The 26,725-nt window shown below is 44.2% G+C and overlaps 1 protein-coding gene across 1 annotated transcript in view; it reads right to left on the minus strand.

Annotated features, from left to right (window-relative positions):
* The window catches only part of LOC139392595 (calcium/calmodulin-dependent protein kinase type 1D-like), a 72,342-nt gene extending 46,440 nt beyond the window's left edge, over positions 1-25,902 (minus strand). The window contains exon 1 of the mRNA XM_071140684.1: positions 25,431-25,902. Within this exon, the coding sequence (XP_070996785.1) occupies positions 25,431-25,525 (95 nt within the window). The 5' untranslated portion in view covers positions 25,526-25,902. The remainder of the gene's footprint in view (positions 1-25,430) is intronic.
* Between the last annotated feature and the right edge of the window lie 823 nt (positions 25,903-26,725).

Below are 26,725 nucleotides of genomic sequence, written 5' to 3' on the forward strand. Positions count from 1 at the left end.
TGTGATGCGTGTTTAATCAGGCGACCAACCCTCTCGTCACAATGCTTTGTGCCGGGCTTATATTTTTAAAATAGCGCTGTTATGTTTGGTTATGTTTGGTTATGTCTAATTGTGTTGCTGACCTCTCCCTCTCTGGTGTGTCCACTGAGCTGTTGGGCTCACCCTGCAACCACATTGATTAACACTGGGCAGACATCTTGCTAGCTGTCACTCAAATGCGAGGGGCTGAAGCTCATTGGCTATAACTTAAATTGCTAGGGGGCCGGCCCATGTTTGGGAAAATGGCGAAGCATAGCTTCAAGAAAAGTCGCTTTCTAAACCAGGGATTACTGTCTTAATTGAGTTAAGACAGTAATTCGGCTCATATATTATGCATGTATGAACTACACATTGACACAACCAGCCCAAAGTGTGACGTTTAAAAAATACTTTTCGTCGCCAGAGTACCAGAGCACGTCTTTAAGTGTAGTTCTTCCAGTAGACAGCAGTGAGATAATAGAAGATGGTCACTCTGTAAAAGGTAATTACACAACAGAGTTGAATGCAGACATGGCGATAACACCCAAGCTACTATAAAGAAATAAATACTAGTTCTATACCCTCAGATCAAAAAAGCTTACACCTTCTGTATCCTGTGCATGTGACAAATAAAGATTTTATTTGTAGTGTGTGTTTACCAGAGATGGTAATGTGAAGAACATGACCTGCATCAAAGTCAGATTAGAATATAGGCCAAGGACTAGATAGTGTATTTTTACTACTACTTTTTGTACTAATTTCACCACTTTTAGTCTTGAAATCTGTGGTTGTTCACTACACTATCTTAAATCACTCTGTTCAGCCCATAGCTTCACATGTGTATCTTTAAAGAGATGGGTGGAGCTAAGGCTTAAGAGGGTGTGAACGCTGATGAATGGGTGGAGACAAAGAAGAGCTCTCCAGTATGTTTACCAAAACATTCACGGCCCATTTTCTCAAAAGTGGGGTTACAAGTTTATCAACTTTCAAAGCAGAATTACTTTCCAATTGTTCCTCAACTGCAATGTATGATAAACCATTTTCTAGCTTTGTCTACTTTTAATCAATGTAAAAAACGATTTCAAATGTTGCTACATAGGACCGATTCCAGGTGGTGGGTCACATATCAATCTCTGTCGCCAACATCATGCTATAAACTCTGGGAAAAACAAGCCTCTGTTTTGCATTCCCCTGTTCCTGATGTTAGCAACAGAGCGGCGGTGTTGCTAAGGAGCTTACCAGCCTATCAGAGTGAGTAATGGCTTATTGATGATTAGATACAGGGGATTGAACCTGCCTTTTCCAACAGCATGGGCCACTATATTGACCCTCACGCAGAGAGAGGGGGGAGGGGGGGGGGGGGGGCAGTCAGCCCTTTCTACAGCCCAAAAGGACAGTCATACTGTCTTATTGCCTCAGCTTCCCTCATCCTGACTCTTTCCATTCCAGTAAACACAGACTGTTCAACGCAGACAAGCAGAACAGACAGCGAGGGAGAGAAAAAAAAGAGCAAGAGAAAGGTATGGAGAGAGAGAGAGAAAAAGGAAAGGAGCGAGAGAGATTATGGAAAATGGTAGACAGAAAAGAAAGATGTGAGGGAGAGAGGGTGAGGGAGGGAGAGAAAGAGGAGAGGGAGAGAGAAACAGGAGGGAAATTATGAGAGGGAGGGATAGTGATGAGGGTTTATAATCATAAGGATAAAATGTGGCTGTTTAATTCAATGAAAAATGGCCTGTTTGAGTAGTAATGAAGAGAGGAGAGGACACGTATCATTGTGTCCACCACTACATCACAAAATGAAAATAAAGATCTCTACCAGTCTGGGACTGGGATCCTAACTGCGTTTTCTCCTATTTGTCCTCTTCAATCTGCCTTCAAAATTCTACAACCTATTGTTGAATGGGTGGAAATCAGAAATGAACATGGACATATCCCTCTCTCTCTCTTACATCTATAATGTATACATACAAACTGGGAGGTGTAGAGGTTTTCAAACCACAAAGGATACATTCACCATGGTAACGGCTAGTGGCCATTAGAAGCTGGTACCGTCACGGCCGGCCCGCTCATTAGGTGGCCGCCTATGGTTGCAGATTGGCGAGGGCAGCATTTTCTGAGCTAAACTAACCAAGACGCACTTCCAACAACAACACATCAAACCTCACAAAATTCTGCCCAAAAACAATGACAATTTCTCTCAAACATATGGGCACATGGGAGTTTTAGGTGAACGCTGATGACGCCCTGTGATAAGCAGTGCCCACTTTGTCAAAGGCAGGGCTGCAAAATATTTTGCTGGTCCATTCCCAGCGTGCCTCTCCAGGGTGTTGTTGGAGAGATGCATCCACCAACGTTCCGTCACAAACATCACATAGCAGATATAGTCTATGGTAGAAAGAGTATGCAGCCTTTTCTGTAGCCTACAGGCTGGAGATAAAAATGTATGACAATGTAATCTGAGACAGACACTTTTTTACATCATGCACGTTTCTCCCATCAAATAACCTTAATTGTGCTAAAAAATAAAAATAAAAAACAATTCTCATGTCAACAAATAACATATCCTAAAAACAGTACAAGTCAAATGGACAATATGGAATGGACACTCACTGTTGTTCAGTAGTGTCACCCCATTGTCAGTGGGTTCAAGTTTGTATCTGTCAATTTTTGACAAGCTGATCACTGTGAAAAATAAAATACTCCAGCGTCTCCCGCTGTGTAAACACATTGCAAATAGGCTCACGATAACTCCTGATAAAGTTGAGTAGCTGATATTCAGAGCTCAAATAGCCAAATTGATTAGTCACAGGAATCAGGATTAATAAAGCCAATGGCAACAGCCTGTTTCACAAATGGTAGCCCTACAATATAAATGGGCATTCATAACATTCCATTGCAGCCGACATGGTAGGCTGCACCCCAGTAAGCACGAGCGAACATCTTTTGGATGTCCTTTTTTGGTCCTGTCCGGATGTGTTTTTTTGTGTTTTACAAACAGTAGGCTTACCACATAGATGGGCATTCATCAAATTAAATTTCAAGGTACACTGTAGGCTACAACTCAGTAAGCACGGACGACACCTTCTGGATGTTGTTTTTTTGGTGCAATCCCGACCGGCCTTGATTTCCACATCCACTGATTTTTGGTCCCGTCCGGACTAAATCTGAACCAATCATAGACGTCTATGTTTGGTTCAGATTTTGTCCGGTATGGACCAGCCTTGATTTGATCCAAACATAGAGGTCTATAAATGACTTCTTTTCAACTTTCATTCAGAACCAAAAATTTGCCTGATTTCAACACCTAGAATTCTTTTTTCAACATCCGGAAAAGATGCGTTTTCAACTTCCTGGAAAATACGTATTTTAAGAACATACTACCATGGCAACCACTGGTTAACCTTTGGGCTGCAGCCAACAGAAGACTGGCTCAGCCCTGTTAGGAACTTAACAGTCAGTCAACCACAATGCAAAAATCAATATGACCTGTGTGTTTGTGGTTAATCTATTACGCCAACAGCAGCTCTCTGCTCTGTATGTTGAGAGGTGAGAGAGAGCTGTTGTGATGACAGACCAGAGCCTCGCTGATGCCAGTGGAGTTTAGAAGGTGACTCAGCAGTTCATCTTTATCATGACCTTGCAGATTTCCTATTTACTCTTAGAGAGAAGAGGGATAGCCTAGCATCAGCAGACCCTGTACCGTGTGTTCCCTTGATAGGAGGGCTCACAAACACGCACACCTAATGGACCACTGGGCATTATGCTCAGCTTTCTCGCTATACATACACCTGCTGAGAGGCACGTGGTCAGACACAGCCACGCGGTCTGCTAACAAAGAGAGTGAATGCTGCTACACCAACTCCTGCTAGCACACCACATGGTGTCAGAGGAAGGCTGGGGTTAAATGGAGAGTCCTCGTCAAATCACAGACACGGCTTCCTTTTAGCTTGTTAGCATGCTAGTCTCATTCTGCTTACATCTGCAATTAGAGAGAGATATTGAAAGAGATATGTTCCCCTTCAGTGCTCCTCTGTCACGACTTCCGCCGAAGTCGGTCCCTCTTCTTGTTCGGGCGGCGTTCGACGTCACCGTCCTTCTAGCCGTTGCCGATCCACTTTTAATTTTCCATTTGTTTTGTCTTTGTTTTACACACCTGGTTTCAATTCCCCAATTACATGTTCATTATTTAACCCTCTGTTTTCCCCATGGTTTTTGTGCGTGATTGTTTTATGTATGTTTGGTCCGTTATTGTGGGCTCGGTATTACGACATGTTATTGGAATATTTGAGTAAAGTTACTTGTGTTACCGTAATTTCTGGACTATTAAGCGCACCTGAATATAAACTGCACCCACTGAAATATAAAAAAATATGTATTTTGTACATAAATAAGCCGCACATGTCTATAAGCCGCAGGTGCCTGCCGGTACATTGAAACAAATGAACTTTACACAGCCTTTAAACGAAACACGGCTTGTAACAAAAATAAATAGGCTTTAACGAAACACGGCTTGTAACAAAAATTAAACAGTAGCCTACCAAGAAAGTCATTGGTCACTATCTTCCTCCTCCTGTGCACTGAAACCACTGTTCCTTCGGTGTCGGAGTTGAATAGCCTCAGAATTGCTTCATCCGATGTTGGATCGTTTTCATTGTCGCTCTCGTCACTTTCATCCGGAGGCAAATTCCCCGCTGAGCTCATGCTGCCCCTTCAACACGCAGCAGTCCAGCATTTCGAAACCCGTTGATGATAGTGGATTTTTTGACAATGCTCCACGCTGTCAGGACCCACTGGCAGACTTGACCATAAGTTGCTCTTCGCATGAGAGGTGAGAGGTGAGAGAGTGAAGGATTTGGTTTTAGTGAAGGATTTGTCCCCACTTGTCATCCAAGCCTCCCACTGAACACAGAGCGCCACCCTAAATGCACGATTTACACTGATGTCGAATGGCTGCAAATACTTTGGGCCATCTGCTTTTCTTCCCTCTGAAAGCTTTTGTTGTCTTTTTGCACTGAGTCAGTTCCTCACGCTGTTGTTTCCAACGTCTTATCATCGACTCATTAAGGCCAAGCTCCCGTGCAGCAGCTCTATTTCCTTTTCCAACAGCCAGATCGATCGCCTTCAACTTGAAAACTGCATCATATGCATTTCTCCGTGTCTTTGCCATGATGAGGGTAACAAAATTACTACCGTAATGTGGAAGGACCACCAGAGGGCAGGCTGGGCTCATGGATAGTAGCCCAACAAGGCATGGGAGACAAGGTAACCAGAGGCAATTCAGCACAGCTGACGGTACTAATGACATACTCTCCTTCCCCTATAAGAGAGAGAATGGAACCAGCAGAGAAGAGGGGGGGAAAACTATCTCTGGAAGATGGCCACCGAGAGAGAGGAGCTATCCAGGAAGAACCACTAAGACGGTGACAGTCCCGTGACTTTTTGTTGTAGTTTAAAGATAATCCTATTGTGTTCCTGTTTCATCTGGAGAAGAAGATGTATGTTTTTCCTTGGAAGATTTTCATTGATTATGTTGGAGTGTTTGTGTTGACCAAATGTCCTCAATAGAGAACTGTGTTCAATCAAGAAACCTACTTACTTGGTCCGCTTGCAGTAATCAGAATGATGGGAAGTTTGAGCGCGCTCGATTTACGTCACATTATGTGACGGTGCTCAGTTTTTTGGCGGCATGAATCTTGTGAAAGCGGGAAAAATCCATAAATTAGCCGCGTCATTGTATAAACCGCGAGGTTCAAAGCGTGGGAATAAAGTAGCGGCTTATAGTCCGGAAATTACGGTACTCATCTTTGCTGTTCTGCGCCTGACTCCTCTGCACCAGCAACACCCAGACCATTACATCCTCTTCTTTAATAGCAGAAGAACAGTGCACACACACATACAGGTGTTCACAGGAAAGCAGGCCGGGGTACAGTTTGACACAGCATTACAGTGATTAAACAACATCTACACTAATTTAAATTACCATTAATGTCACATTAGTCACACACTCACTCAGTCATTCACTTCATCACACACACACACACACAAGATTGCATGATTGTGCCTCGTTCGGGTGTTGCCTAACCTTAGTCATAGTAGAAGCTGATTGTAAGAGCTGTTGGACCAGCCTTACCAACAACACAACTGTTTGTCAGCAAGCTTATTAGCATAGTCATTGATTAGCTACATTATCTCCAGCACTGCCTCATTACAATGACAAGAACGTGTGAGGGAGGGGATGGAAAGAGAGAGGGAGAGGAGGGGCAGTGTAGACTCTAGAGGGAGGGAGAGAGAGAAGGGGGGCTTGGATGTAGTAGGATGCTGTCATGAGTGTACCCGCAGCTCCAACAAAAGCCCCAATTTATAAAAAAACAGACCTGTTGCTCTGACATAGCTAATAACCGCTGGCAATTATGCTAACAATGCAATTATGGAGATGTTTAGGAGCTGCTGTTTGAATTCCCCAATCTGTAGTTCCATTGTACCTGAGCACACAGTGTGTTAAGAAGAGGGAAGAGGCGGGAGGGATGCAGCCAGGATTGACTTCGAAATTGGACGTCTGTACATGTCCTGAGGACGTCGGGAGATTCCTTCAAAACCGGCCACTAGTGGCAACAGTGAGCGCTATTACCATGAAGTAAGCTTGGGTTTTGCAAGGGAGCTGTGGCAAACACTCGTTTTCACATTTTATCGATTTAACCTTATCCCAAACCTTAACCGAACAATTCAGAATGAATGCCTAAACTTAATGTTTTGACCCTATCCCAAACCCTAGCCCTTGACTCTTTGGAACCACTTTGAAATTTGACATTTGGAGAAATGTCAGAATCTGAAGTCAAATTGGTAAAACCGGGAGATCTTGATGTGATGCTCAGAGTCTGCCTTCACGCACACAGATATACACACACACACACACAGATGTCTGTGATATGGGAACATGAGACGTCAATGTAATAAGTACATAAGGCAGTCTTGCTTTGTGTCCCGTCTTTCTGGGTACACTGCATTTCAGTGTCTGTGTGTAGTCTCAGTGTTTGGCTTCAAGCGAATCAAAAGGACAGGCAGCGGGGGAAATGTGATCAGTGGCACACATCAAAACACCAGGCATGATGAGAGTGCTCCTCAGACACAGGGACACACGCGCACGCACGGCACTGGGTGTCGTTACCTACTAGACGAGCGACCGTCATCCCACCTCCACACTTCACTCTCTCATATAGAGTGGTTTTGGAGATACAAGAGCATGTATCAGGGTAGAGTCTTCTTATCTACACCCGCTCTCTCACCCTCACTCACTCCCAAAGGCAGGGCTCTCTTACAGACATGGATAGGTAGTTTTATAATGGTGTTAAATCTGTAAAATCTAGTTATAGAGTCTGGCTCTGGGATCTGAGCTGACTCTAGAACACCATTCTGAAAGGAGGAGGTGGAGAAAGAGAGAGCGAGATACGGAGGGAGGGGGAGATGGAAAGAGGGAAAGAGAGCTCTTAGGGATTGAGGGACGGAGCACAGTGCATGGAAAATCCTGGATGAGGATACCTACGGAATAGTGTGTGTGTGCGTTGTGTACATTGTGAGCATTACTGCAACCATGGTGGTGACCAAGACTGCATTATGTGCACGTACGTGTGTGATAGCAGCGGTTTCTGGCTGGCCAGACAGAGCCAGTCTGAGCGCAGCCTTGAGTACCGTTTAAGGACAACGCTAGCCAAGCTATAACACACACACACACACACACACACACACACACACACACACACACACACACACACACACACACACACACACACACTAACAGATCATGAATCAAGATGCAGTGCAACACAGCAAGGGCTTTGACATTCTTTAAAATATGACTCACAGACACACACTGCTTCTAAAGAGAAATAAGGTAATGGACCTGAGGTAAGTGTCACCTATAAAACAGAGAAATGTGTGTGTATATAGTGTGTGTACTGTGAGTATGTTTATAGAGGTTCTACACATGTGTGTGCTTTCATGCATTTGTGCCTTTCTGCTTGTGTGTGCTTAAATTGCCTGTCTGGAAGACAAATTGTCCTACTATATACGCCAAATGTTATTCAGACTTTGGTCTTTCTAGAGATGAGATATTATTCCAATGTTCCTCTGTCTCCATATGAGTTTGCACTGATTCCATTACCTCTAATCACTTACTACTGGACTGGATATACCGTTCTTTAATTACCAAGACCATGGCTGATTTCCTCAGATTTTTTTTTAATTACAATTTGCACATAAACACACATACTATACGTTACACACACACACAATTGCTTTCCCACAGTAAGGTGTGACAGTGTTGACTCGGGGGAGAGAGAGGTTCATTGTAAGGAGAACTGGAGAGAAACTGTAGCTGCTACCTAACTATAGCACTGGAGAGAGAGCGAGAGAGAGAATGAGAGAGAGAGCAGGACAGAGAAAACAGAAGATGATAGGAAAGAAGAAGGATGTTAGAGATGCTTTAGCTAAAGACTTAAAGCTGGCAGGGTTAGGGGTCAGAGGTAAGAAGTCGCAAAAGGTTTTGTTGTTTGGATGAGACATTTCCTCCCACCAATCTGAAGGTTTACCATCAGCCATGCTATTGTGACAGAGACACTTGGTAACAATAGAGAATGACAAGAGAAATCTCTTTTACGTCCTCAATATCCCTCAACTCACCCTCTCTAGGCCTATATTTTCCTTCCCTTAAATCCCGCCTCCCTTCCACTCATCAGTTGGGGTGATAGGATTGGCCCTCAGAGAGCAGGAAGTGGAGGTGAGAGGAACACACCGTTGATAAGTTGAGAAAGGGCAGGGAGCAACAGGATCCATGGTAACAGCAGTCAGGTCCCATCCCATCAAGGCTATAGCATTTAACTAAGGGAAGGTTCCTTGGCTCAAAGCCATCAATTCATAGCCTGTTGCACCTAGATGCACTACATGAACAAAAGTATGTGGAAACCTGCTGGTCGAACATCTTTGTCCAAAATTATGGGCATTAATATGGAGTTGGTCCTCCCCGTCATGACGTTGCCCTCTTTGGGTACAGCGAGCACCACCCCCCCCTCTCTGTCTCCTCCACTCAGGCTGCTGCGACCTCAGGTCGTAAATTCCTGGAGGAGATTATCTCCTCATGGCCATAGTATAGAGAGAGAGTGAGTTTTCATAGAGAGAACAAAGGAATTTCTTCCCACTCACAGAACTGGAGGTCAGAAAAGTATTCATGTTCTGGAGAACGTATAAAAGGTCGGTAAAGAATCCAGCTACGAACTGGTCAGTTTGGTACAATTTTGTGAAACTCATGAGAGACAATACGCTGTTTATACAATAGCCTCAGATATGAGGCTTACATCTAATTGTTGTATAAGATGAATGAGTGAGGATGATACTGCTTGTGAAATTGTGTAATGTGATTTTGGACTATTTAATGAAGTAAACTCCAATTCCCTTTGGAGAATAACTAAATCAGAGGACCGCCCATGAGCACAGTTATGGTCTGGCGTCCTGGGACAGCCCCTTTTCTGCTCTTATGAATAAAACCCCCACCTGGGTTTTCTGTCACCAGACCGAGCTTACCTCAATTTCGAGGGCGCTAAGGGTTGAGAGGAGACCAGCTTCCCTCGATAACGAGAGGCCAAGGTTTGAGAGGAGTCCATAAACCTAAGATTTTAGTAGATGGCTGAATCTTTTAACCATACCACGTGGTTAAACTCTTAGACTATAGATACCGACAGAATAAGAACAAGTCTTTGATATTAATTACTAGTCTGCAGCTAGGAATTCGGTATCATTGAACGCGAAGACCGACAACCGCCGAAACATCTATTCTATAACGACATGAAAGAATGTCACTCTGAACTATCCATTCTAACCACGACAGAGAGGGGGGACAGACTCACCAACAGAAACAAACTTTAACAGACATCCCGAGCGTAATTTTTTTATATTGATTGCAATTATTCCCGAATGAGTGAGCGTTCATGTGCAAAGGATTAGAATTTCAATTGTTATAATTATCAACTTTGTAGTGTCTCATCTCAGTTGACCCCTACTTCCCTTTGTGTCCACCAAGCCGCGATACCGATTTATCCCACTAGGGAAACTCCATTATCCTTTCCTTGTAAGTATCTACTGTTTGTTTATGCATTTCTGTGAATTACTTAGTAAATAAAGAATTTAAGACAATTGATGTATGGATGACTCATAGTGAAGACTGGGTTCGTGCAGATAACCAACAATTTACGACGTTTGGAATGAGACTAACATGAGGTAAATAATAATTCATTAATTCGAAGACTAAGTGATATTCAAATATCTGAAAGTTATATTAGGAAAATTCTAACTTTATAATCTGAATATTTTCCTTGGTGCCCCGACTTCCTAGTTAATTACAGTTACATGATTAATCAGTTTAATCGCGTAATAATAATTACAGAGAGTTATTTGATAAATAAGCCTTCTGTTTTAATGATGCCAAAGACACGACATCCCTTTGCTGCTACAACAGCCACCACTCTTCTGCGAAGGCTTCCCACCAGATGTTAAAACATTGCTGCGGGGACTTCCATTCAGCCAGAAGAACATTAGTGAGGTCGGGCACTGATGTTGGGCGATTAGGCCTGGCTCACAGTCGGCGTTCCAATTCACCCCAACAGTGTTCGATGTGGTTTAGGTCAGGGCTTTGTGTAGGCCAGTCAAGTTCTTCCACACAGATCTCAACAAACCATTTCTGTATGGACCTCGCTTTGTGCACGGGGGCATTGTCATGCTGAAACAGAAAAGGGCCTTCCCCAAACTGTTGCCACAAAGTTGGAAGCACAGAACCGTCTAGAATGTCATTGTATGCTGTAGCATTACGATTTTCTCTTCACTGGAAATAAGGGGCCTAGCCCGAACCATGAAAAAACAGTCCCAGACCATTATTCCTCCTATGTATTGGGGCAGGTAGCATTCTCCTGGCGTCCACTAAACCCAGATTCGCCTGTCGGACTGCCAGATTGTGAAGCGTTATTCATCACTCCAGATAACGCGTTTCCACTGCTCCAGAGTCCAAAGGTGGTGAGCTTTACATCACTCCAGCCGACGCTGCATTGCGCATGGTGATCTTATGCTTGTGTGCTGCTCGACCATGGAAACCCATTTCATGAAGCTCCCAACAAACAGTTCTTGTGCTGACGTTGCTTCCAGAGATTGCATGGTTGTGTGCTTGATTTCATACACTTGTTCGCAACAGGTGTGGCTGAAATAGCTGAATCCACTCATTTGAATGCATGTCCACATACTTTTGTATATATAGTGCATCTGGAGTCCCACCAATGCTGTTAACCCTTTGAGGAGAATTTACATACAGTACCAGTCGAACGTTTGGACACATACTCATTCAAGGGTTTTTCTTTATTTTTACTACATTGTAGAATAATAGTGAAGACATCAAAACTATGAAATAACACATATGGAATCATGAAGTTTCCAAAAAAGTGAACAAATTTGAGATTCTGCAAAGTAGCCACCCTTTGCCTTGATGACAGCTTTGCACGCTAAAATATTGGTTACTACATGATTCCATATGTGTTATTTCATAGTTTTGACGTCTTCACTTCTTATTCTTAACCCTGGAATGAGTAGGTGTCCTAACTTTTGACTGGCACTGTATGTTGTTATACATTCTAACCAGCCGAGCTGGTTACAAATACACACATACATAAATATTAATGTACGTACACACACCTGCATGCAGGTACTTTCTCTCCCTCTCTTTTCCCTACTTTTAACAGCCATTGTCCTTTCTCAAACTTCTGATGCTATGGGACAAATTCATCATGTTACAGGTATGATCCCAATATCCATACAGGATCCTTCTCTAACAAGCCTCTGATAGGCTGTGTGTGAGGAGAGCCTGGGCAATAGAGGGCCTGTTAATCTGCTGTGGGAGAGGTCCTATGGATCTCCGGGAAACACACAGACATCCCTGACAGATCAGATCACAGGCAGTCTGACTCCAGCATTGCTTATCTCACTGATACGCTGACAGTTTAAAACAGAGATATGAGTATTATTAGGTCTGCTTTATTTGATATGGTGGGGACTGGTGATGTAATCTGCCGTAAATGCCATGTAAGAATGTGGTGCGTGTGTGTGTGTAATCTAGCGACCTTTCTATATACACCGGACCACCACTTAAACCTCTCCTAGTGAAATGTCTGTTACGGAGGCCTTTTTCTTTTGTGTTCGCAACAAGACTGTTCCCACATCCTGTATGGTCCTGAAAACTGGGCTGCTTTAGAAGGGTAGACATCAGTAATGCCGCAGCATTAAAACACATCCCAGAAGACACAGAGGAACCACTTAACATGTCATGCTCCAGATCTGATGCGGCCGTGACATTAATTTGGTGGCCAATTAGAGTTTCTCCCCGCGAGCTCCTCTTACGCGTCTCATCAGTCTCCGATTGCAGAGCACGAGCAGCAGATGAGACTGGAGACGCTAACATGGAGTTGAGGTAGTGTGTGAAATCTGAAAGCACACACCCTCACACAAACATGCTCTGTGCCTGACCAACTACAAAACAGAGTCATATAGGAACTAGGCCATGAGGTGTTTGAAACCAAAGTCATTCGGTATGACTGGTCTTTACAAATCTACACAGAATCATCGTGACTAATCTGTATAGGCCTAGCTGGAATAAACCAGCTACTATCAAAAACAACTTAGAGTAAGTAAGACTTAGGTCTCCCTCGCCTGATACCAATCCCATTCCCACGCAATGGCCGTTTGGAGTATCTAAATAGGGCTCTGATCCGATAATGGACTGGTGTTGATGATCATTAATACTCAATAGTCTGTACAGTCACTCGTCATGGAACCTCCCCAAAAGGGAGTGTTGTACACATGTATTGATGCACACACCTTCGTTTCAGCCAATTGTGGTGAAGTCAGTGTGGCTCACTTAATCTTTTGAGCAAAGTGAACACTCAAAAGGAACTGACAACCCCCAAAAGAGCCCCCGAAACTAACTGAACTGAGAACATCTCGTGTGGTGGTCGGAGTTCGGTGCGCTTGAATTCAGTGGTCCAGTTCCCTTTTTTAGGGCAATGTGAACACAAAGCTCCCCAGGTTCGCTTGTCATTATTCCAGCACCCAACACTAGACTACTGCAACACTGTTTCCCCTGCCATAACCCCTCCACATTGGTGCCACAAAAAGGAGAAGATGAGTTGACACCTACTCACCTGTGGATGTATTTCAAGGCCTACCTTCAAACTCAGTGCCTCTTTGTTTTGACATGGGAAAATCAAAAGAAATCCGCCAAGACCTCAGAAAAAAATTGTAGACCTCCACAAGTCTGGTTCATCCTTGGGAGCAATTTCCAAATGCCTGAAGGTACCACATTCATCTGTACAAACAATAGTACACAAGTATAAACATCAAGGGACCACGCAGCCGTCATACCGCTCTAGAAGTAGACGTGTTCTGTCTCCTAGAGATGAACGTACTTTGGTGCGAAAAGTGCAAATCAATCGCAGAACAACAGCAAATGACACTGTGAAGATGCTGGAGGAAACAGGTACAAAAGTATCTATATCCACAGTAAAACGAGTACTATATCGACATAACCTGAAAGGCCGCTCAGCAAGGAAGAAGCCACTGCTCCAAGACCGCCATCAAAAAGCCAGACTACGGTTTGCAACTGCACATGGGGACAAAGATCGTACTTTTTGGAGAAATGTCCTCTGGTCTGATGAAACAAAAATAGAAGTGTTTGGCCATAATGACCATCGTTATGTTTAGAGGAAAAAGGGGGAGGCTTGCAAGCCGAAGAACACCATCCCAACCATGAAGCAAGGGGGTGGCAGCATCATGTTGTGGGGGTGCTTTGCTGCAGGAGGGACTGGTGTACATCACAAAATAAATGACACCATGAGGAAGGAAAATTATTTGGATATATTGAAGCAACATCTCAAGACATCAGTTGGGAAGTTAAAGCTTGGTCGCAAATGGACAATGAGCTCAAGCATACTTCCAAAGTTGTGGCAAAATTGCTTAAGTACAACAAAGTCAAGGTATTGGAGTGGCCATCACAAAGCCCTGACCTACAAACCTGACTCAGTTACACCAGCTCTGTCAGGAGGAATGGGCCAGAATTCACCCAACTTATTGTGGGAAGCTTGTGGAAGGCTACCCGAAACGTTTGACCCAAGTTAACAATTTAAAGGCAATGCTACTAAATACTAATTGAGTGTAAGTAAACTTCTGACCCACTGGGAATGTGATGAAAGACATAAAAGCTGAAAGAAATCTTTCTCTCTACTATTATTCTGACATTTCACCTTCTTAAAATAAAGTGGTGATCCTAAATTACCTAAGACAGGGAATTTTTACTAGGATTAAATGTCAGGAATTGTGAAAAACTGTTTAAATGTATTTAGCTAAGGTGTATGTAAACTTCCGACTTCCACTGTAGCTGTCCGATAACCAGTGTTGGAGAAGCTACTCTGAAAATATTTTATTTAACTAGGCAAGTCAGTTAAGAACAAATCTTAGTTACAATGACGGCCTACCCCGGCCAAACAACGCTGGGTCAATTGCGCGCCGCCCTTTGGGACTCCCAAATATGGACAGTTGTGATACAGCCCGGAATTGAACCAGGGTCTGTTGTGATGCCTCTAGCACTGAGATGCAGTGCCTTAGACCGCTGTGCCACTCGGGAGCCCTAAATAAAGTATATATACAGAGTAGTTTACCAAGCTGCCAATTACTTCACACTGGAAGAAGTTAAACTACACTGAAGCTACCCTTAATAAATAAAGAAGTTCACTACATTCAAACTACTACGTGAAAAATTATCTTATCTAAATATGAAATGCCAGACTACAAAATAACAGAACAGATCACCCTGGAGTCAGATGTTAACAGAATGTGCAATTTAGCCCATTAAAACAAAATTAGGAATTAGGCAGGTCTGCTGTCAAAAAAGAAAGGAAATTCGAACCAGCACATTATTTTTTTGAAAAAAAAAAAAGTGTAGTTCCAGTAGTTAGCTAAACTGTTAAAAGGCAAAAAAATAAGTAATTAACAACTGAAAACATTATCAAGATCTAAATTTAGTTCTACTACCACCAAGCAACTGTAAAATGTAGTTACATTTCTAGTTGAACTACCTGTACTTCACTAACCCAACACTGCTGATCTCATGGAATGGCTTGTCCTTGTTTCAACAAAATAGTTGAGTCCTCATTCAAAGTCAAGGGCAGTATGAATACAAAGACAATATTTGCTTTGTTTTTTCTTTTTTTTACTCCAGAGTTCACTTTAAAGAGGACTGAGATCAGTTATTTTAAAAAGGACTATGTGAAAACACCCTTAAGTTTACTAGAGCACTTCTGAACATGGTTGTATACGTCTTGATAATACAAACAAGTGTGTATTCGAGTCTGGATACACTCCCGCTCAAAAAGGTTGGATCTGTTTTGCCATCTGGAAAGACATGACATTTTAATTTTATAGATTTAAAAAAATATATTAATGACAAAAATATGGTGAGGAAAAGGTGACTTAGATTTTACCCATTGCTGTAGCCAGGGACCACTGTTTTGGATGGATGTTTCTCAGGCCCTCTATATACAGTGTGTGTATGTCATCTAGATCAGAATGAGCTCACTGTGGTATAACAATACTGTCAAAACAAATTGAGATGAGTCCACTCAGACATAATCTAGGCTTGAATCCCAGGAACTAAATGAGGCCACGCACCGGGAGTCACACATAACAAGAACAACGAGCGAAAATAACCATCACTGAAGAAAAACCTGAAGAAAAGAAGAGGGAACAGCTGATGGAACAAGGACAGATTAAAAAAATGGAGAGATAATGATTGGGGGAAAGAGGTGAGAGGGATGGATGGATAATCCGTGTCTCTTCCTATAATGAAGATGCCCGATTACAGTCTACCCTTAATCCATTAGGCCCAAATGTGTGTGCAAACACACACACACACACACACACACACACACACACACACACACACACACACACACACACACAGAATGATCACAATACAAAAATGCTGTATGCTTTCTGTACACTTGTTATACTCCTGAGACCCAGTGCTAAACTATCAAGGCTGGCTTTCAAAGTTGCATACACTTCATCTGAGGCAGCAAGGTCGGATAATAGGGACAGCTACGCAGAAAGAGAGAGGGGGGAGAGAGAGAGAGATAACTGCAGTCCCAGAAAGAGGACAATGCCAGGAGCCAGGAAGTAGAGCATTCAATTAAGGGCATCGTGGCCTAGATGGTACACTCCCACAATGCATCTCTGCTTTGCCCTCTGTCCCTTCTCCCTCTCTTTGCCCTACTGTCTCTCAAGTTCAGCAGTGAGAGGTGCGGCATACCTGAAAAACACCCATCTGCAGCATCATGTGAACACCTGGGCCCCCCAGGTGTACACAGTGTTTAATAATTCAACAACAGCATGCTGCAGAAAAACACGCACACACAAGTACAGCAAAATAGGACACCAGGGACGAACACACGCACACTGACTAAAGCTTCCCTACGCGCCACTTGGAAACATTACTCTGGTGCTCTGAAAGTGTTGTGTCAGCCTTTGGGTAAAGCTGGAACACAGGACACCAGGCCAGACAAAGCCCTGTGGCTCTATGGCCTCTATAGTGCTTAACTCCCAGCAGCTACCTTACAAATCAAATCAAATCAAATTTTATTTGTCACATACACATGGTTAGCAGATGTTAATGCGAGTGTAGCGAAATGCTTGTGCTTCTAGTTCCGACAATGCAGTAATAACCAACAAGTAATCTAACTAACAATTCCAAAACTACTGTCTTATACACAGTGTAAGGGGATAAAGAATATGTACATAAAGATATATGAATGAGTGATGGTACAGAGCAGCATAGGCAAGATACAGTAGATGGTATCGAGTACAGTTTATACATATGAGATGAGTATGTAAACAAAGTGGCATAGTTAAAGTGGCTAGTGATACATGTATTACACAAGGATGCAGTAGATGATATAGAGTACAGTATAATCGTATACATATGAGATGAATAATGTAGGGTATGTAAACATTATATTAGGTAGCATTGCTTAAAGTGGCTAGTGATATATTTTACATCATTTCCCATCAATTCCCATTATTAAAGTGGCTGGAGTTGAGTCAGTGTGTTGGCAGCAGCCACTCAATGTTAGTGGTGGCTGTTTAACAGTCTGATGGCCTTGAGATAGAAGCTGCTTTTCAGTCTCTCTGTCCCAGCTTTGATGCACCTGTACTGACCTCGCCTTCTGGATGATAGCGGGGTGAACAGGCAGTGGCTCGGGTGGTTGTTGTCCTTGATGATCTTTATGGCCTTCCTGTAACATCGGGTGGTGTAGGTGTGCTGGAGGGCAGGTAGTTTGCCCCCGGTGATGCGTTGTGCAGACCTCACTACCCTCTGGAGAGCCTTACGGTTGTGGGCGGAGCAGTTGCCATACCAGGCGGTGATACAGCCCGCCAGGATGCTCTCGATTGTGCATCTGTAGAAGTTTGTGAGTGCTTTTGGTGACAGGCCAAATTTCTTCAGCCTCCTGAGGTTGAAGAGGCGCTGCTGCGCCTTCTTCACAATGCTGTCTGTGTGAGTGGACCAATTCAGTTTGTCTGTGATGTGTATGCCGAGGAACTTAAAACTTACTACCCTCTCCACTACTGTTCCATCGATGTGGATAGGGGGGTGTTCCCTCTGCTGTTTCCTGAAGTCCACAATCATCTCCTTAGTTTTGTTGACGTTGAGTGTGAGGTTATTTTCCTGACACCACACTCCGAGGGCCCTCACCTCCTCCCTGTAGGCCGTCTCGTCGTTGTTGGTAATCAAGCCTACCACTGTTGTGTCGTCCGCAAACTTGATGATTGAGTTGGAGGCGTGCGGGACCACGCAGTCGTGGGTGAACAGGGAGTACAGGAGAGGGCTCAGAACGCACCCTTGTGGGGCCCCAGTGTTGAGGATCAGCGGGGTGGAGATGTTGTTGCCTACCCTCACCACCTGGGGGCGGCCAGTCAGGAAGTCCAGTACCAGGTTGCACAGGGCGGGGTCGAGCTTGGAGGGTACTATGGTGTTGAATGCCGAGCTGTAGTCGATGAACAGCATTCTCACATAGGTATTCCTCTTGTCCAGATGGGTTAGGGCAGTGTGGTTGAGATTGCATCGTCTGTGGACCTATTTGGGCGGTAAGCAAATTGGAGTGGGTCTAGGGTGTCAGGTAGGGTGGAGGTGATATGGTCCTTGACTAGTCTCTCAAAGCACTTCATGATGACGGAAGTGAGTGCTACGGGGCGGTAGTCGTTTAGCTCAGTTACCTTAGCTTTCTTGGGAACAGGAACAATGGTGGCCCTCTTGAAGCATGTGGGAACAGCAGACTGGTATAGGGATTGATTGAATATGTCCGTAAACACACCGGCCAGCTGGTCTGCGCATGCTCTGAGGGCGCGGCTGGGGATGCCATCTGGGCCTGCAGCCTTGCGAGGGTTAACACGTTTAAATGTTTTACTCACCTCGGCTGCAGTGAAGGAGAGTCCGCATGTTTTCGTTGCAGGCCGTGTCAGTGGCACTGTATTGTCCTCAAAGCGGGCAAAAAAGTTATTTAGTCTGCCTGGGAGGGAGCAAGACATCCTGGTCCGTGACTGGGCTGGTTTTCTTCTTGTAGTCTATGATTGACTGTAGACCCTGCCACATACCTCTTGTGTCTGAGCCGTTGAATTGAGATTCTACTTTGTCTCTATACTGACGCTTAGCTTGTTTGATAGCCTTGCGGAGGGAATAGCTGCACTGTTTGTATTCGGTCATGTTACCAGTCACCTTGCCCTGATTAAAAGCAGTGGTTCGCGCTTTCAGTTTCACGTGAATGCTGCCATCAATCCACGGTTTCTGGTTAGGGAATGTTTTAATCGTTGCTATGGGAACGACATCTTCAACGCACGTTCTAATGAACTCGCACACCGAATCAGCGTATTCGTCAATGTTGTTATCTGACGCAATACGAAACATATCCCAGTCCACGTGATGGAAGCAGTCTTGGAGTGTGGAATCAGCTTGGTCGGACCAGCGTTGGACAGACCTCAGCGTGGGAGCTTCTTGTTTTAGTTTCTGTCTGTAGGCAGGGATCAGCAAAATGGAGTCGTGGTCAGCTTTTCCGAAAGGAGGGCGGGGCAGGGCCTTATATGCGTCGCGGAAGTTAGAATAACAATGATCCAAGGTTTTTCCAGCCCTGGTTGCGCAATCGATATGCTGATACAATTTAGGGAGTCTTGTTTTCAGATTAGCCTTGTTAAAATCCCCAGCTACAATGAATGCAGCCTCAGGATGTATGGATTCCAGTTTGCAAAGAGTCAAATAAAGTTTGTTCAGAGCCATCGATGTGTCTGCTTGGGGGGGAATATATACGGCTGTGATTATAATCGAAGAGAATTCTCTTGGTAGATAATGCGGTCGACATTTGATTGTGAGGAATTCTAAATCAGGTGAACAGAAGGATTTGAGTTCCTGTATGTTTCTGTGATCACACCACGTCTCGTTAGCCATAAGGCATACGCCCCCGCCCCTCTTCTTACCAGAAAGATGTTTGTTTCTGTCGGCGCGATGCGTGGAGAAACCCGCTGGCTGCACCGCCTCCGATAGCGTCTCTCCAGTGAGCCATGTTTCCGTGAAGCAAAGAACGTTACAGTCTCTGATGTCCCTCTGGAATGCTACCCTTGCTCGGATTTCATCAACCTTGTTGTCAAGAGACTGGACATTGGCGAGAAGAATGCTAGGGAGTGGTGCACGATGTGCCCGTCTCCGGAGTCTGACCAGAAGACCACCTCGTTTCCCTCTTTTACGGAGTCGTTTTTTTGGGTCGCCGGCTGGGATCCATTCCGTTGTCCTGGTTGAAAGGCAGAACACAGGATCCGCTTCGCGAAAATCATATTCTTGGTTGTACTGATGGTGAGTTGACGCTGATCTTATATTCAGTAGTTCTTCTCGACTGTATGTAATGAAACCTAAGATGACCTGGGGTACTAATGTAAGAAATAACACGTAAAAAAACAAAAAACTGCATAGTTTCCTAGGAACGCGAAGCGAGGCGGCCATCTCTGTCGGCGCCGGAAGTAACTCAATACATGACTTACAGTCGTGGCCAAAAGTTTTGAGAATGACACATATATTAATTTCCATAAAGTTTGCTGCTTCAGTGTCTTTAGATTTTTGTCAGATGTGACTATGGAATACTGAAGTATAATTACAAGCATTTCATAAGTGTCAAAGGCTTTACTTGACAATTACATGAAGTTGATGCAAAAAGTCAATATTTGCAGTGTTGACCCTTCTTTTTCAAGACCTCTGCAATCCGCCCTGGCATGCTGTCAATTAACTTCTGGGCCACATCCTGACTGATGGCAGCCCATTCTTGCATAATCAATGCTTGGAGTTTGTCAGAATTTGTGGGTTTTTGTTTGTCCACCCGCCTCTTGAGGATTGACCACAAGTTCTCAATGGGATTAAGGTCTGGGGAGTTTCCTGGCCATGGACCCAAAATATTGAGGTTTTGTTCCCTGAGCCATTTAGTTATCACTTTTGCCTTATGGCAAGGTGCTCCATCATGCTGGAAAAGGCATTGTTCGTCACCAAACCGTTCCTGGATGGTTGGGAGAAGTTGCTCTCGGAGGATGTGTTGGTACCATTCTTTATTCATGAGCCCACTCCCTTGGCTGAGAAGCAACCCCACACATGAATGGTCTCAGGATGCTTTACTGTTGGCATGACACAGGACTGATGGTAGAGATCACCTTGTCTTCTCCGGACAAGCTTTTTTCCAGCTGCCCCAAACAATCGGAAAGGGAATTCATCGGAGAAAATGACAGTACCCCAGTCCTCAGCAGTCCAATCCCTGTACCTTTTACAGAATATCAGTCTGTCCCTGATGTTTTTCCTGGAGAGAAGTGGCTTCTTTGCTGCCCTTCTTGACACCAGGCAATCCTCCAAAAGTCTTCGCCTCACTGTGAGTGCAGATGCACTCACACCTGCCTGCTGCCATTCCTGAGCAAGCTCTGTACTGGTGGTGCCCCGATCCCGCAGCCGAATCAACTTTAGGAGACGGTCCTGGCACTTGCTGGACTTTCTTGGGCACCCCGAAGCCTTCTTCACAACAATTGAACCGCTCTCCATGAAGTTCTTGATGATCTGATAAATGGTTGATTTAGGTGCAATCTTACTGGCAGCAATATCCTTGCCTGTGAAGCCCTTTTTGTGCAAAGCAATGATGACGGCACGTGTTTCCTTGCAGGTAACCATGGTTGACAGAGAAAGAACAATGATTCCAAGCACCACCCTCCCTTTGAAGCTTCCAGTCTGTTATTCAAACTCAATCAGCATGACAGAGTGATCTCCAGCCTTGTCCTCATCAACACTCACACCTGTGTTAACGAGAGAATCACTGACATGATGTCAGCTAGTTCTTTTGTGGCAGGGCTGAAATACAGTGGAAATGTTTTTGGGGGATTCAGTTCATTTGCATGGCAAAGAGGGACTTTGCAATTAATTGCAATTCATCTGACCACTCTTCATAACATTCTGGAGTATATGTAAATTGCCATTATTCAAAATGAGGCAGCAGACTTTGTGAAAATTCATATTTGTGTCATTCTCAAAACTTTTGGCCACGACTGTACATTAACTACTCATAGTAGCTCTATGGATTCAAGCTATAGCCTACAGAGTGGCTTGTGTGACTGATCCAATTGATAGAGAAATATCTCCGGACTGACATTTTAAAACCGGCAGCAGCAATCAGACCATTTGACTTTATGGAGTGAGACCAAATTAATCTGTTTCTTCTACATTACACAGGAAGCGATGCAGGTCCTAATCCAGGCATTTGTCATCTCCCGTCTGGACTACTGCAACTCACTGTTGGCTGGGCTCCCCACTTGTGCCGTCAAACCCTTGCAACTTATCCAAAACACTGCAGTCCGCCTGGTGTTCAACCTTCATACATTCTCCCATGTCACCCCGCTCCTCCGTACACTCCACTGACTTCCAGTAGAAGCTTGCATCTACTACAAGACCATGGTGTTTACCTATAGAGCAGCCCCTCCCTACCATCAGGCTATAAGCAAACCCTACATCTCAATCCAAGTACTCTGTTCTGCCTCCTCTGGTCTCTTGGCCCTCTCACCTTTATGGGAGGGCAGCTCCTGCTTAACTCAGTCCAAACTCTTCTCGGTCCTGGCATCCCAACGATAGAACCAACTTCCCCCTGAAGCTAGAACAGCAGAGTCCCTGCCCATCTTACGAAAACATCTGAAACCCTACCTCTTCAAAGAGTATCTTAAATAATCCCACAGCACCCCCCATCACATCACACAACCCCCCCCCCCCCCCCCCCCACACACACACACAAAAGAAAAACACTTTGATTTGACTTTTTCCTCCTGCTAGCTCAGACTTTGCTGGTAGCTACTTTAGAGGAAAAATGTACTTACTATGACTGAGATATGTGCTTGTCAAACCTAGCTAACTGCAAGTCATTCTAGATAAGAGCATCTGCTAAATGACTCAAATGTCAAAAGGGGTCAAAAGACGTGACATTCTGCTTGACTTGAAGCACCGTCTTATGAAGTGTTAATATTGCCTTATAAACATGCATACATCTTAGAAATGCAGTCATATAGCATTATGAAACGGTATAGCAAAGCAATAAGGCACAAAAGACCAACGTGACTGGTGCCATGTGACAGGCTCTGTCCATCTTTTTACAAGGTGAATAAAAATGTTCATCTCTCATCCAATTTCTAAAGACTAGCTCATAATGTGTCAGAGCAACATGTTGTGGAAGCTCAGCCCCAACTCTTACCTAACCCCTATTCAATGTAACAGTATTTCTCCTCCAAACCTCTCCTATTCACTTCTGTCCTCATCTCCTCTCTTATCTATTCCTCTCCTCTTCCAATTCCTTCTCTACTCTCAACCCCTTTCTCCATTCCCTCTCCTCCCTCTTAGTGTTGAAAACAAGACTACAATGGTCTGGAGACTGGAGCAAGATAATAGATAATATGGTCAATGTCCCTGACTCCCTGCTGTCTTTCTTCCCTTCCTCTCTCCCTACCTCCTCTCCCCTTATTTTTCTGCTGATAGAGAATTAAAAAGGGAAAACACCCGACATCAGCAGGAGCGAGGTCAAAGGCTGAGGCTGAGTATATATATATATCTGGTTAATGTGTTGCTATGGCGTTAACATGAAATGTCTGAGTAATATTTTTAGGGCAGAGAATTTTTCCCTGACCAAGAAAAATTCCAGGTCATACTTATAACCTGAGGCCAAGTGTGTGTGTGTGTGCCCAGATGGCCCTTTTGTGTTCCAGAGTCCGAAGCACAACGCACTGGCCAGAGACCAGACGGGAGGACAGGTCCCCAAGCCCCGCCCCTGAGGAAACAGAGAAAGATGTCTACACCAGGAAGGAATCTGGAGGATTGTCTTTGAAAACCTTTGAAAACCTGTCTTCAGTACCAGTGTGGCGCGCGTGTGAAGGGGATGAACAGCACCTCTGGAAATCCTTTGTAAATAACCCCAATCAGTGTCTTTGTCACGCTGTGAATTTATTTAACCTTTATTTAACTAGGCAAGTCAGTTAAGAACAAATTCTTATTTACAATGACGGCCTACCCCGACCAAACCCTAACCCGGGCGACACTGGGCCAATTGTGCGCCGCCATACGGGACTCCCTATCACGTCCGGTTGTGATACAGCCCGGAATCGAACCAGGGTCTGTTGTGACGCCTCTAGCATTGAGATGCAGTGCCTTAGACCACTGCGCCACTCGGGAGCCCACTGAATGGTGCTAGGACACAGACACCATGGTAACAGAGGGGAGATTTGAGCTATAAGCAGAGAAACTGATTACTCATTAGTCCATCTGTAAAACACACACACCCAAAATGCACCTGTCCATACTTCCTTCCATCTGTTATGTGAATTCCAGGCACACGGTAGAAATTCCGATCTCCTCTTTGTTGATTTGAGTGAAACTGATGTTGCCTTATGAAAAACAAAGATCAGACATGACCTTTGAGCCTAATTTATGCACTCTCTGCTCCAAATGGGCATACCTGGAATTCTGCAAAGGCCATCATGCACACACAGTGCAGAACTATGTTTCAACCCTCCACAACCTTATTAATATACTCAATAACCACGACACATTGCCCACTGAAATGACCTGTTGAAAACGTGTAATAATGATCATTTATTACCATCACTGTTATGCAACATGTCTGAACTGTTACAGTGGCCTATTCCAGGACTAGGAGGTTTTCCATGGCCAGCTAATCCACTTTAATCCAACCGTCCTCCCTCGATTCTGCCTGTCCAGTCAACAAACTGTTCCTCTGTGCCAAACAGAATGAAGTAACAGGCCAGAGAGAAAATCTGCTATAGCCTCCAGCACCGCACCGTCCGGTCGGCATAACGGTCTTCAAGAAGAGGCTGGGGTATTTGGCCAAGCATTTCATCTGAACAAGCTGTTCAAATGGGTTGCAAATTAACCGTTATGATGCTGTCAAACCAAAACCAGTCGTTCATGTATGAGGTTAGTTACAAGGTAGGCCTAATACGCCTAGTGATAAAATAGGATTAAACATTGAACGATAAATCATTCTGGATTAGATAAACACAGAAAACCATGATAACCTCTCACCAATGGTCATATATATTTTTATATTTTTTACAAGGTTGGAGACTCAATTGTTATCAGTGTTTAACTGCCTGCGTCTCCAAAAGGTCATTCCTATGATAGATAGCAGCACAACTGGAGCTGTCAGAGCGGTGGGCCGGGAAGAGAGGGAGGATGAATGTAGTAGGCTAACCTAAACAATAGCCAGGACGGCATAAAACCAACAGAGACAACGGAACAAGACATGCGTAACCGGTTGTAAAATAGTTTACTAAAACACACAAACCCCCCTTATTAAGGCACAGGCTACGGTCTAGGTTTTTCTATAAACAGTTCCTACATAGTTTAACCTACAAATAGGCTTCATAGTAATTTGTAATGACATAGGCTAGCCTACAAAAAGTGACATTCGATATTTCTCTATCATAGCGTATCCAACAAACACTCCTCTCATCAAACCAGGCATGGGCTAACGCTACAGTCCGTTAAATACCTCGTCATAGATAACCTAACAGCTCTGCTGGCTTCCCGTTAAACCGGGAGTTTAACGGTCATTAAACCGAAACAGATTCAAAGTCTCCAGCGCGAGCGTCCCGCTACATTCTGCAACAAAGTTATCAAAGGCCTACCGCGGTTTACCAATGTAAATTCATACCCAATTAGCATTCACAACAATAGGGCTTTTGAAAATGGTATTAAGTAATAACACACTCACGTTCCGAGGATCTCTTTCAATTCAAATATTTTCTTGATATCGTCGACTTGTTTTTTCCACGTCCCTTTCCCGGACTCTCCATTCTCCCGATCCATGGTGGAACAGGGGAAAACCGGGGCAAACGATGCCAGTGAGTCTCAGCAGCCCCCCGCGATAACGCAGCTTTCCCACGCTTCGAGTTACACGTCCTGCTCGTGTGGAGCAGACCCACGCGCATAGAACGAGCTAGGCAGAAAACCTTTTCGAGCTCGTGGCTTTCCCGCTGTCGAAATATCTCCGCAGCTCTCTAAAACAGGTCTCCTGTTTTCTTCGCTTCTTTTTCTGTCTACAGCTTTCCGTTTGACCGACAATGAGCTTTCAGCGGTTGCACCTGCAGGGTTCAACTGGTCTAGATTATCTTGACGTAAATGGTTTGGGTCTACGTGTTACCTTTGCGCGATCGCCTTGTCTCTCTCTCCCAAAAAATGTTCCGGTTTTAATGAAGTCCTCTGTTGAGCCGTGTGGTGCGTAATGCAAGGACCGAGGAGTATTATTTCATCTAACCATGCTGATTGTGCCATCGGTTGTTATGGCAATGAGGGAGGCTAGGATGCTGCTCATCGCTCGATTTGACAGCGTTGCGCACAAGTGTGTGTGTGTGTGACTGGATGTCTAGAGATAATTCGCATTGCACCAAAGATACGTTCACGAAACCAGAGTATTTGCAAACCATCAAAAACAGACAAACCTGTTTCTAAATAAGTAAATTATTTTATATTGGCCAATGTTTATTATGATGGATGTTGGGCTATTTCAGGTCAGATGATGGAGTCTACATTGGGACCCATGCAACTTGCTGTGAAGTTTGAGAAAGGGTGTCTCCAGATAAAATGTGAAAACTTGCCATATTACTATATCTTGATCAAAACAGTGTTGACAGGTGATGCAATGAAATGCAATAAATGGGTCCTACACAAGTTTAATATCTTAGACACTATAATGGTCATATTATATTCTGATGTACTAATAAATACATGAGTTTGGGTGTTAATATTTAGATGGTTAAATACTCCAGTCTCCAGCAAAGCAGTCTTGACGGCAGTGTCTTATCTGAAGGCGCTGTAATCCACCTAAAAACACACACGGAATAGTATCCTCCAGTCGTGAAGTGCATAACTGCAGACTTTTTTCATCTGACAGGCCTACCAAAGGTTGTGTATAGGAGAAAAGAGTGTGTGAGAGAGGGGCCAAGAGTGTGTCTGTGCGTGTGCTCTAGACGCTCATGAGTATTCCAGCTGCAAACTACTGCAGTTCCC

The sequence above is a fragment of the Oncorhynchus clarkii genome, chromosome 33 (assembly GCF_045791955.1).
Source record: "Oncorhynchus clarkii lewisi isolate Uvic-CL-2024 chromosome 33, UVic_Ocla_1.0, whole genome shotgun sequence".
In the NCBI taxonomy this organism is placed as follows: Eukaryota; Metazoa; Chordata; class Actinopteri; order Salmoniformes; family Salmonidae; genus Oncorhynchus; species Oncorhynchus clarkii.